Source organism: Numenius arquata, chromosome 3 (assembly GCF_964106895.1).
Source record: "Numenius arquata chromosome 3, bNumArq3.hap1.1, whole genome shotgun sequence".
NCBI classification, from domain to species: Eukaryota; Metazoa; Chordata; class Aves; order Charadriiformes; family Scolopacidae; genus Numenius; species Numenius arquata.
This window is the reverse complement of record NC_133578.1, coordinates 45,550,715-45,564,140: the sequence shown is the minus strand read 5'-3', so window position 1 is coordinate 45,564,140 and position 13,426 is coordinate 45,550,715. Positions and strand designations below refer to the sequence as shown.

At 45.1% G+C, this 13,426-nt stretch overlaps 1 protein-coding gene across 1 annotated transcript; it reads right to left on the bottom strand.

The window, feature by feature from the left end:
• Window positions 1-7,811: 7,811 nt before the first annotated feature.
• IGFBP1 (insulin like growth factor binding protein 1) lies at window positions 7,812-13,200 on the bottom strand. Its single transcript, XM_074145712.1, has 4 exons — window positions 12,822-13,200; window positions 10,897-11,075; window positions 9,110-9,238; window positions 7,812-7,943 (listed from the first exon to the last, which is right to left on the bottom strand). Exons 1-4 carry the CDS (start codon window positions 13,198-13,200, stop codon window positions 7,812-7,814), a joined length of 819 nt encoding a protein of 272 aa, XP_074001813.1.
• Window positions 13,201-13,426: the final 226 nt, after the last annotated feature.

The following is a 13,426-nucleotide window of genomic DNA, read 5'->3' as shown; positions in this document are numbered from 1 at the left end:
GCTTGACGTATGTACTGCAAAAGTTGCTATTTTCTTTTCGAGCATATTTTGTCTCTAGATGCTACATGTAGCTCAGATGCATATGTAGCTCAGATTGATGTGGTAAGTATTTATTTTAACCAGTGTAATAAATAGTTGCATAAATCCCTATAACCGACCAGAATGCAAGTTCAAGCTCCCTGCAGGCAATTCTATTATCTTTCAAACTACTTGAGAAAGTTCCTTTTTTAATAGACCTACTGTGCTGTAGTCTTTTGAGCTCAGAATATCCTTTTCCACCTTTTTGGCATGCACACCCTTCAGGGCATAATGTTAGCTATTTGTGCCCAGGGGAAGGAGGCTTCAGTGAATACCAAAACCACAGAATTAATCAGGTTTTAGTACAGTCTGAATTTTTTATGACTAAATTCCATAGAAACCTTAATACAGCATAATTCTTTATTGAACTGAGCCCTAAATTTAAGTAATGGTTTTACAAACCTTTTGGGAAATAATTTTTTGGTATCTCTAGTCATTCTCTGAAACTGTGTAAGCAAGGATGGCTCCACAGAGATTTTACGCATTAGCAATAGGAATTATATTTAAAGTATGAAAAGTGGTGAGCAATTTTCCTGGATGCCAAAGCATATTAGTATTCAAAATGAAATATTTATATGGGTAGCTGTTTTGAATGTGGTTGTATTAGGTTTGCATGGCAAGGTTTTGGTAGCAGGGGGGCTACAGGGGTGGCTTCTGTGAGAAGCTGCTAAAATCTTCCCCTATGTCTGATAGGGCCAATGCCAGCTGGCTCCAAAATGGACCTGCCACTGGTCAAGGCTGTGCTAACCAGCAACAGTGGTAGCACCTCTGGGATAATACATTTAAGAAGCGTGGAAAAATCCCAACTGTGCAATTACAGCCAAAAAGATGAGAATATGTGAGAGAAACAACTCTGCAGACACCAAGGTCAGTGAAGGAGGAGAAGGAGGAGGAGGTGCTCCAGATGCTGGAGCAGATTCCCCTGCAAGCTGTGGTGAAGACCATGGTGAGGCAGCTGTCCCTCTGCAGCCCATGAAGGTTAACAGTGGAGCAGATATTCACCTGCAGCCCACGGAGATTAATGGTGGGGCAGATATTCACCTGCAGCCCACGGAGATTAATGGTGGGGCAGATATTACCTGCAGCCCATGGAGGACCACATGCTGGAGCAGATGGATGCCTAAAGGAGGCTGTGACCCCATGGAAAAGCCTGTGCTGGAGCAGGCTCCTGGCTGGACCTGTGGAGAGAGAAGCCCACGCTGGAGCAGGTTTGCTGGCAGGACTTGTGACCCAGTGGGGGACCCACACTGGAGCAGTCTGTTCCTGAAGGACTGCACCCTATAAAAAGGACCTATGCTGGAGCGGTTTATGAAGAACTACAGCCTGTGGGAAGGAGTCATGCTGGAGAAGTTCATGGAGAACTGTCTCCTGTGGGAGGGACCCCATGCTGGATCAGGGGAAGAGTGTGAGGAGTCCTTCCCTTGAGGAAGAATGAGTGGCAGAGACAACATGTGGTGAACTGACCACAGCCCCCTTCCCCCGTCTCCCTGCACCACTTGGGAGGAGGAGGCAGAGAAAACTGGGAGCGAAGTTGAGCCTGGGAAGAAGGGAGGAGTGGGGGGAAGATGTTTTAAGATTTAGTTTTTATTTCATATTATCCTCCTCTAATTTGGTAATAAATTAAATTAATTTTCCTCAAGACAAGTCTGTTTTGCCTGTGACAGTAATTGCTGAATGATCTCTCCCTGTCCTTATCTAGACCCATGAGCCTTTCATTGTATTTTCTTTCCCCTGTCCAGTTGAGAAGTGGGAGTGATAGAGCTGCCTTGGTGGGCACCTGGCATCCAGCCCACCACAGTAGTCCTGCTGCACCTTCAGGAACTCTTCACATCTATTAATTTATATCAGAGTAACATGCTTGCTTCCTGCATTAGAAAGGACCCCTTTTTCTTCCCCTACTCTCTCTTTTTTTCTGAGACATCCAAAAAAGATATTAGAGTATTCCAAGGGCAAGCTTTTTGTGGTCAGTACCAGTAATGTTTTCATCTGCAAGTTTGCAAAATTCATTTTGTTTAAGGACATTAGAAGAGAAGTGTTTTGGTATGTCCAGTGGACCTGGATATCTTCTCTCAACTGGAAAGTATTTAACCTTCATTTGATTTTGGAGTCTCCATCCTTGGGGATATTCAAAAGCTCTCTGGATGTGGTCCTTGGCAACTGGCTTTAGGTGGTCCTACTTGAGCAAGGGGGTCGTACCAGGTGAGCTTCAGAAATCCCTTCCAACCTCAACCATCCTGTGATCCTATGAACCTGTCAGGATGTGGTAGCTTGGTATCTGGAGTTCCAGCGCATGAGATTTTCTACATTATACAACACATTGATAGAGAAGATGTTAAATCTTTTTCTGGTAAAATGGAAAATAGTACAAATTTGTTGTTCCCCAGAAGAATTTCTGGTTTTAAACCTCTGCATTTTATGTGTTACTTCTTCCAGTTCAGATTTTGCAGCTGTAGAAGCATATGCACCAGCCTTAGAGAAAATCCCATTGTAAAAACTTTTGCTTTTGTCCTGTATGTATATTAAAAAATGCAAATAACTTCAAGGCTGAAAGTTCTAGCTGAAAAAAACCTGGAGATCAGGTGTTAGCGGAAGCAAAGGGTAACGCTGCAAATCGCAGTCTATCATGCAGAATGCATGTCCTGCTGCAGTATGTGTCCTGGCTTTCCACTTCTGCTGACCTATCCAGATTCCTTAAAAGCCTTTCTCTGTCGTGGCTAATTTCACCCACCACCCTCTCCGTGAGCCGGGATGGAAAGAAAGGCAGCAAAGTTATTGATGCAGAGAGCAGTTGAGATTTCCTCCAGAAAAATCTGTGAAGCTGAAGAAAATGTCATTGAGAAAGACTGCTTCCCACAGCCACGTGGGACTTTCCAAAAATGGTGAAGGAACCTGCTTATGAGAACCAGGCTGAGTGTGCATTTCTCACTCACTGCAACTGGGGAGTGGAGGCTATTTTTGCCTGCTTATGCCACAGAGAGAATATTCAAGGCGAAGACTTGTTTCCTACATCTGGTATGTATCACATCACGTGCACACAGTAAAAAAGACCTAACTGAGCTTGAAAAGTTGATTATTGCTTTGTCACAGGGGTGCCACATGCAACCTTCAGCCCTGAGATCCTGTCATACATTTCCAAGGCTACTATTACCCTGCTACCAGTGACATGTTGCTGCTCTTCTTTTTCTGTTCCCTTGCTGCAGCTAAATGGTGAGGGCTCAGCTTCCAAAGCAGCAATAAACAGAAGCCACAGGCAAAGAGAAAATATAAAAGAAGATGATGATATAGCCAGCGTTTGCTCTAGGACTCCAGAGGCATCCCACACTAAGATGCTTTTCTGATGAATCTCAGCATCTACACATCAGCCCACTGAACTACAAAGCATCATCAGTGACAGAGAAAAAAAAATCACACGTCACCACTAGCATAATTATGCAATTAAAAACTTCAATGTAGGCACAAATGGGCTGCTTAATAGCTGGAGGAGACTGAGAGCAGGAGGAAGACTGCCTGTGCTGTGTTCTGCACGGCAGAACTGCAGCTGGGAGGCTCTGCTGGAATGGCTGTGCCCCCTGGCCCTACTGGGACACCTGGGTCGTAAGGAAGCAGCAAGGAGACAAGCCCGGGTGCAGTCCTGGCCTCCCCTGTGTGCCCTTGTCTCTGCTGGGCTTCCCATGCTGCTGCTCAGAGGTGATAATCCCACACGGAGTCTGAAAAGGCAAGCAGAAACTTTTTCAAAATTAAACAGCCAAGAGCTGCAACGGGCTAGGTTCAGATTTGTTCATTTGAATTTACTTCAACACCCATGAACACCCTTGCTCCCATGTCTCTCCTGCGGGGGGTTGCCCCTCTCCCGGTGCCCTCACAGTAGCTTACTTGCAGATGAACTTTGCACCCTGGAGGAGGAGGTAGGGCAAGGGAGGAGGAAAGGAGGGAAAATCTGTTTGTTGACAGAGATATCATCAGAGCTGTTTTCATTACTCAGAGAGCAAGTACTGGTATGTCTGGGCTCCTGCTCTGCTGCTGTTGGTTTTGGTACTTCCTGGTAACACAGAACTGGCTGTGCTCCCAGCATATCCTCTTCTTCTTTGTCCCTTTCCACCTTTACCTAAAAGCGACTAGGTAATACAGGGTGACGTGTCAGTAAGAGAAGCCCTCTACTTGCCCCAGCTCTGCTGCTGTTACTCAGTATATACTATCTACCCAAGTCTTAAGGAAGGCAAATGTGCTAAGCACAATCAGGTGTTTGTTAAGGTGCTCATACCACACTTTCCTGTGCAGTCTGAATCCCTGCCTGATTCTTGATGCAATGTACAACAAGTGCGTAAAATAATTGGTCCATAAATACGAAATGTGTTGGCAAATAGAAAGCCTAGGACCTGTTGTAACTGCAGTCTGGGGAGGCTGTTTAGGCTAGTGGTTTATCAGTGAAGTGATAGCCGAGGAAAAGTAGACCCACTTCAAAGGTGTTGTCTAAATATAGAGATAGAACTTGTCCATTCGACGTGCAGCATGGGCTAGAGTCTAGCTTGGAATGAGTCACTTGGATCTTTTTTTTTTTTTTATGGATGCTTATTATTATTGTTATTATGGGCTGGGCAGGGATTAGATGGTAGTGTTCTGCAATAGCAAGGCAGTGATGTGGGTAGAAAAATAACGTTTCTAATTCTGCAGTCAGTGCTTCTATACTGCTGGTAAAGCACGAACATCTTTGGATCTGACTTTGCAGAAAAAAACCTGCTCTGGTTTGGTATTTTTTGGGGGCTCCCACATAGTGTCTGACGCTATGGGAGCTAAGCTCTTTCCAGGAGTGCAGAAAATCCTGTGACAAGCCTATGATGTGTGCCATTCTTTTCCATCTCACTTTTCTTCCTCTTGAGGAAAGAAAGCTGTAAGTGACACATTTTCTGTTTCCTTTTTTATTTTGTCATGTGTTTAGGACTCTCATTAGCAAATGCAAGGTCAAAGGAATATATTGTTTTTGGAAAGGAAAAGGCTAAATCTTGACAAGCTTAGTATCTGATTGTGTTTTGGGCTGGGTCTGCAGAAAGCTGCTCCCTACCTAAGTTTTGCCTTTGCAGAGTATGTGTTCGTATGGCAGAGAAGTTGATGAGCTTTCAGTATTAGCATTGGCTGCCCTCCACCCCCATTTTCTTTCTCTCCTTCTTTCTCTCCCCTTGCCTTCTGCCAGCACTAGCCTACACGAATGTGCCTCTGCTGTATCCCAAAGTGATGAGCAGAACTGACACAGCGTGAGCAGAGCCCTACAGGTGACTGTAGGCTGTCTTTAACAGCTTTAGGGGAAAAGGAGGGTAGAAAATAAAGTGCAGACGGCAGTGACCTCATTTCTGTGCTATGAGCATTTTGCAGCTGGCATTAGGCCAGGGGCAAGAGGAGGCATGGCTGGAACAAACCCTGCTGCAGGAGGCCTGTCAGGGTTTTGGCAGGAAGAAGCACAAACTGGGTAGGTAGGGTTCTCAGATAACGTGAATTAAACATTACAGATGCTCACTTAAGACATTCCCACCAATTAATTCTTTTTAGGTGGGGTAGGAGAAGTGCAAGAGGATGTGAAGGGAGGGAGCTGAAATAACGAGGAACAGTACATCCCCTTTACACATTCAGCCGCATGCCAGGTGACCTGAGCTGCTAAGAGCATCCTGCAGCGCCTTTTCTGTTTCCCCACTCATTCCCACCAGGCTTGGTTCGCCAGTGCAGGTAGGACCACTGCAGCAGGCACACACTGAAGCCAGGATTGCCAGTTGACACATGCCAAAAAAAAAAAAAAAAAAGCACCCCACAAACAGAAAACAATAACAAAACCAAAGGAAGATTACAGACCTTTGATTTTTCACTGTTACGGAGGCGATCATAAAAATTAGGACAAATCACCATGCATGGCATCTATGGTCTGAACGTAATGACAGCACTGTGATAGGAGAGATAAAATTTGCCTTCTTTACCTCCTTGCATTAGTCCTAACCCCAGCATACAGCAGAGTCTGGCACAAGTCAGACAGCCCATCTCAGAGCAGCTCAGCAGAAGTCTGTCCTGGTGAGTCCTGGCAAGATGTCACATGAGGCCAGATTGCAGATAAAGAGGCACTCATCCCCTGTTGCTTTCAAGTGGGAGGTAAGGAGCTAAATCCCTCTAAGAAATTGGCCTGTCATGCCTGAATGCTATACAAAGCAATTTCTGCTCCTGGTACTTAACATTTAAAGGAAAGAGTGCCCCTAAACCCCTCTCCCTGTTCTAGTATCTTGTAGCTAGGATGAGAACCTGCCGCCAGGCTCTTTGAAAATGTTATTGCTCTCCTTTCAGGCTGTTTTCTCAGGGAGGGTTGGTGCAGACTGTTTCCACGTTTGGGATTTGCTAACTCCCACACCAGTTTCTCCGTGGCCAGAACCAGCTTGAATCTGGCAGGGAAGTCACTTGCTTTCTCTCTTTTTCTCTGCAACCACTAAGTCGAAGGAACATGTCGGGGAGGGAGAGGGAATGCATCCCAAGCCAAGGGGACCCTTTTCTCTGCTTTCAGCAAAAATAATAAGGCCACTTTTCCCCAGCCTCCCTTTTATAACCTCTGACTTTCTGTGCAGGAAATGGTTCTTCCTAGTCTGGACATTATCTTATAAATGCACAAATACTGCTGCCTCGAGCTTTTGAGCAGAGAAAGGCATCCAGCTTTCCCACCCAGAAATCTTTTACTAACTTCCCTTGGAGGCTGCTGCTTTGCCAAAAGCAAAGGCTTGCAGAGCACAGCCAGGATTGGAGAGGACGAGAGAAGGGGAATGGGGCAGGGAGAGCAAAAGAAGAAAACTTATTGCAGGAACATGGTGCGAGGAGTTCAGCAGGCAGATTTGTGAGAGGTGTGTTTTCCTCTGCACTCCCACCTGCTGCTGTGCTGTCCTGCTGAGGTCAGGCTGCTGAACGGGAACACGCAGAGAAGAGACTGGGACAGTATAGAAGACATTATTTAATAGCTCATCTTAAATAACATGACAATGTCAACATGTGAACAACTTACACCTGTCAAAGGTGGTACAGAATATCCTGTTGTGTTTTGCCATTTATCCAGTGCATATGTTTGGAAAATAGAAACAAATACTGTCCCATCAGGACCTTCAGTATATAATCAAGGTTTAGACTTACTTTTTTGAGAAACAGCTTGACATTGAAATAGAGGTGCAAAAGCAACATGATATATAAACAAAACAGGTTTTAAATAAGTTTCTAAGCGTGTTCTCTACTGAAAGCTATTTTTTAAAATTCAGTTTTTCATCTATAAATACGTAGTACAAAAATGCAAGTTTACAAGCCATTTTTCCCAGTAGAGTTATGTCATTTGAAGTAGCAACATTCCTCCAATATAAGAGCAATAATATTAAGTATTTACATATAAAGTTATGAAGTGTTTGAGGATATAAATTAGTAACAACACACAGAGACAAAAATACACGTACTGTGAAATAAATAATTCAACAGCTTTACATATGAAAGTATCTATAATATTATACAAACAAAATCTACAAGATTGTACGACTTGATCTTGCAGTTGCTCATATCTGTCACTCGAGCATCTGAGTAATCCCAGTGCAGTAAAAAAGTTACTTTATGGAGTTACTCATATGCTGAAAATCAGGGGCACAAAACCTATTGAAATGTCTTCTGATGACTAAAATGTCTCCTGACTAGATCAGGCCCCACAGAAAACTTGATGTGAATGAATGTGTTTAGTTTTATTCTTGTGAGTTGAGATACTGTTGGCATTCGGGGTCTCCTTTCATTTCTGGAGATCCAGGAATTCTTCTTCCATTTTTTGGATAGACACACCAGCATCCAGCAGACTCTCCATCCAGTGAAGTTTCACACTAGAATATTATTAGCAAAATAAACCCCACAATAAGTAACTGTAAGCAGAAGATTACCTATGAGATACTGCAAATAGAGTTCTCAGACAGAATTAGGATCAGAAGGTGGGGACCTGACATGCACAGACTTGTTCTGAATGCGGTGGTCCCTGCTCTGACAGAGCCCCTGAGGAACGTGTTTGGTTAGGAAGCCATGACCCAAGCTCAGCTACCACAACAGCAACTTCAGATTTAAAACAGTTTGTCCACTCCTTGGTGAACAGCAGCATAAAACAGCAACATCTTCCAGCGTGAGAAACCGAAGGAAGGCAGAATATACAAGCTGGTAGGGTGAGAGCAATGACTGGATGGTCTGGCTCTTCACACAAGGAGGCAAATAGGGGGTGTTTTTTCTTCGGGAGGGGGTTAAACAGATTTCTGTTTGTGCCTGATTAGATCCCAGGTCACAATGTTTGTGAGTCACACAGCGGTGCCATGCCCAAAAACAAGGAGTCACGGTGACACAGATTTATGCAGACCTACTAAATTTGTATGCATGACCTGTGGTTACAAGGGTGTGGCCCGAGGTCTGGAGCTTTAGTTAGGCTTGCAGGTTACTCTTAGTATAACTTGCAATGGCTTTTTTTGAGGCTATAATGGAAACGAGTATATAACAGAATCCATAGGTGGCACAAATCAGTATTTTTGTTCTACTTTCAGAAGGCTAATTTTGCTGCAGATAATTTTTTCACTGCTTGTGTTTTTCACTGCCTAGGAGCTGAGAGACTCCTTGCTCCGTAGTGATTATTATATATTCAAGGGGCTCTGCAGGCAGTATGGTGGATATTATGAATTAATGTCAACTGGGAATATGCTAAAATCAGGTACGTTGAGCTTGATTTGGCCGGAGAGCTGAGAGGGTTAAAAGATTTTGGAGAAGGCCTTGCATGCACCTGTTCTGTGAATGGAAAAGACTCCTGCCTCCATCGCTGTCAGCCCTCATCACACGGCTCACTTTTAAGAGAACGACAAACCATCTGCTCCCACTACTAAGTATCCCTGCTTTCACAACCTGCTTTTCCAGCAGCTGCAAACTCCTGAGTTTGGGAGCAGAGGGCTATGAAAGGCTTGGCTGTGTCAGGCTAGTCGCAGTGCTGCTACGAGGAAACATGGGAGAAGGCACGTACCTGTTTGCTGTGGTAAAATCCATTCTTGTTGCAGTTGGGCAAGTAGAATTTGTAAATCTCCCCCCCGCTTCTCTGCTGAGCCTTTGCCAGTTTATACAGGGCTCTGTAGAGCTCCTTCTGACAAGGTCCCTGCAAGAACACCATGCAAAGGTCAATACCAAAATCACAAAGAAACCAGCTAAACAAAAAGTGATCAGCATAGAGCTAGCAAAAAGCTGGAAATACTTATTAGTCATACAATCTGCACCCAGGCTGCTTTCCATGCAGTTTTTACTGTTTTTCAGTAGGAGCACAGCCAGAAAACTCTGGTGTTGCGTTTAGGCCTTTGGTTTTATTCTTTGAGGTATTTTCTGTCCTCAGAAACATGAGGATTTAAGACCTTAAATTGCCACACAAGGAAATTTAACCTGTACTAAGTAAACACATTACTGCTTAGAGGGTACAATCTCTCCTATTATGGGGAGGTGCACGTTAGGAGGCTGGTGTACGTGAGACTAGCCACATTTTTCTGGGTTGCCATGGCCCTGCGCTCTGTTGATGTATGGCAAATAGGTGCAAGACTTATATAGATGGTGCAAGAACAAACATCTGAATGTTTGTTATCTTTTGTACAGGACAGAGCTGTCGCCAAAGCAGAATAGAGAGCACCCCTGTGGCTCTGAGACCCAAATCCAATGTGCCTGCAACTGGAGATGAAGAACTGTTTGCAATATTCACTATTTTCACAATTTTCTCGTTCCTTTTTTCAAAGTCATAATGGTCTCAATGTTAATAGTACCTAATGTGTTTAAATGAGTGAAAGGGGAGAAGTGACTGAACAAATATTTTTACTTTAGAATGAAAATAATCATACCCTCTGCTTTTGCAAGACCTCCCTGTGTCAGCCCTTCACATAAGTGGTCCTATTCAAGTCAATGGACTTGTCTGTGGCTCTGGGTGAGAAAAGCAGAAGCCTAAAAATCAGAACTGGCGCTCACAGCACTTATGTATAATAGTTCAAACTAAATCAGTGATTAAGTCCTGTTCTGGATGTGGAATGAGGTTTCCTAAGGTGGGGTTGTGGTTAGTACGGTTTTTTGCCTTTTTTTTTTTTTTTTTCATTTTGTCTGCAACCATTACAAACAAAAACATTACAAAACTGGGCTTCTCTAGTGCCCGATTCTAATTCAGCTCCGTGGGGGGGGGGGGGTGCTGGCGGAGTGGGACTGGTCTAACTGTGGTTCTCTGGTGCCCTCAAGTGGAACACAGACCTGCTTGCAAAGGCCCCACACCCCATGTCCCACAGCGATTTTGCAGGTAGAAGCTTACTTTAATTTTTGCATTTTCTGTCTTTTTACATTCGTCTACCTAATAGCATTTCCTGGTGATCAGAAAGAAACATCTTTTGGTTTGCTGTATGTAAGGACTCCCTTTTATTTCACTGAGCATTGGACCAGTGACAAATGTCTTATTTTTTAACTAAAACACGAAAGGAGTCCAAGATTTTAACATGGCCTCCTGGAAACTAAGGGCTCATGTTATAATCTGATAGTAAATACACGGAGAGATTCAGTCTCTGCACGAAGTCTGTCTAGGATATATCTGATGCACACCTGTTTTTATCACTCCTGCCATTTTGCCTGTTACCCAAGCATCTGGTGATGGCATTCCAAAAGTCTGTTTGCTGGCTACCCAAAATACTGACATCCCAGTGTTGCTTCTAGAATTACACATGCATTTTTATTTTGTATTCTGAATCAACAGCATCTACTGAAATGGTCTCTGAAAGATTTGCAAAGAAAACCCACCTGCTCTTTCCATTTCTTGAGTTCAGATATTCTCTTTGCTTTCATGTTTTCATAAGCAGTGATGGCATTCCAGGGAATGGATTTGTCCTGGCCGATGGGAAACATCAACTGATAGTTCAGCAGCTGATCGTGTGTCATTTCAGTGCTTTCCAAAGGTATATCCTCAGGTTCGATAGAGTCTGGAGAAGAATGATATTAAGGTGAATATCTTCAGTGAACTTTTGCATTTATTTCTCCAAGTTAAAAAGGTAAAGAAAAAGAAGAATCAACAACAGCAAAAAAAAAAGTAATATCTAAGACCAATCCATTAAGCTCTTGCAGGAGTAATAAATTACATGTGCAGCACAGCAAATTAAACTTTTGTCATAAATTCATATGAATCATATGCATCATCTGTTCTCCAGCAAGCTGGTTATTTTATGATCCTCCAAAATCACTCTAATCCCAAAGATTAAGCTGCAGCCAGTCTGTTAGAAATGAAAAAACTTTCTTGACCACAGTGGATTGCAGAGACTTTGCTAAATGAGGAAAGACTGGAGTTAAACTTGTAATGAATTTAGATTTTTGTCAGCATGATGTGTTTCAGGTTTTATTCAGGAAAGGAACTGGTCCAGACCTGATCCCATGCCATCCTTTTCTTTGTTCTGTGGCTTGCCTCACGTATAAGAAGGGGTGTCGCTTCAGAGAGCCAGCAGCTCATGCTGCTCTGCAGTGGATCAAATAGCCAGGGAATAGCAGAAACTGTTTGGATCTGCCTGCTCATGGCACGCACGCCAGTGCCTAACCCAGTGTGTGTGAACTCTCCCACTAGAAGCAATAGAAGCTCTTTGCAATTGCAGGGACTCATCATGGGATAAAAGTTTGACATGTGTCTAAACTTGTTGGATGAAGGCTGTAAACAATCATCCGATGGACTAAAAACCACGTTTTTGGCTTTGACAACGTTTAAGCTAAAATGGAGGTGGAAAACTGAGGAGGGAAGGAAGGAAGGAAGGAAGGAAGGAAGGAAGGAAGGAAGGAAGGAAGGAAGGAAGGAAGGAAGGAAGGAAGGAAGGAAGGAAGGAAGGAAGGAAGGAAGGAAGGAAGGAAGGAAGGAAGGAAGGAAAAGAATAAAATCAAATACTAGACCTTTTTAACAGCAGGAGCCTTAAACGCTCAATTTAATCACTGTTCTCTCCCCGCCCCGCCCCCTGAAGTACAAGAGAAACTCCACTCACTGCCACCAATGGTCATTGTTATTTTGAGTCAACAACGATTATTTTTGTAATGCTACTGAGTTACCTTAATCACCCCTGCATCGACACAGCAGTAATGATGGTTGTGGTAATAATAATAGCAACAACAAGTTTGTAAAATAATGAAATAACACTGAAGAAGCAATAGATGCTTGATATGTCTTTTTGCTCAGACAGTTTAGCTAGCACTGTACTACTTCAGATACGTTTTATTCTTGAAGCCGGGCACAAAGCCCGGTGAGGTCTTTTCAGTCTCTATCATGACTTTTGGAGGTGGACATAAGCAAAGTCTAGAAAATATTCGTCCTACTATGGTTACTGTTTACTACTAGAGAAAAACTGTCTATAACTTCCCAGAAACCTTATTCTGATTATTCTGCATGGTCCCATTACTGCGCTGTAGGGTTTTCCCGCTTGCTGGCTGTGGCGTAACAGCCTGCTGCCAACAGCGCTTGGCTCCGCACCAGGGCGCGTCTCACCTCGCGCAGGCTAGAGCACGTTTTCCTGAAAAACACAGTCCGTCTTCCCCATTTTTCAAACGCCTGCCTAACTTTGCTCCTTTTTCCAAGCTCCTAACGCCCAGCGCCCGCCGCGCCTTCACAAGCATCCCGCCGCCGAGCGCTGGGCCGGGGGTTCAGCCGCCGCGCCCTAGCCCCGCGGGCGTGGAGCGGGGACGCGATCGCAAGGTACCTGCCGGCTCCGCCGTGCGCGTCCCTCCGGCCTCGCTGGCGGGCAGGCACGTCCCGCGGCCCTCGATGAGGGCGGAGAGCGGCCGGGGCTCTCCCGCGGGGACGTGGCAGCGGAGCCCCTGGCGGCAGCGGGCCGTGTAGACCCCGCAGGGCTGGCCTGCCCCGAGGGCGCAGGTCTGGCAGCAGCCGCAGCCGGGCTGCCGGGCCGCCTCCGGGCAGCCGGGCGCCACGGGCGGGCAGAGGGCGAGCTTCTCCGGGGTGCACGGGGCGCAGTGCATGGGCTGCAGGGCCACCCCGGCGGCGAGGCGGGGGCCCAAGAGCGCCGGCAGCAGCAGGTACGGCAGCCAGCAGCGGCGCAGCAGAGACCGCAGGCTACTCATGTCGATGATGAGGAGGGACAGAGAGAGGGCAGTTCAGCAGGCTGAGGAGCAGGAGGCAGTTCACATACATTCAGCTCGCCCGGGCCATTTATACAGTGCTTTGCCTGGCTATTAATCTTTAACCCCGAGTTAACTATTATCTGAACAGGAGGGCTGGAGAAGCATCATTTCACTGGCGCTTCTGGTCTCTGACCGCTCTTCCCCTCCCCTTTCACTTTCCCCCTTT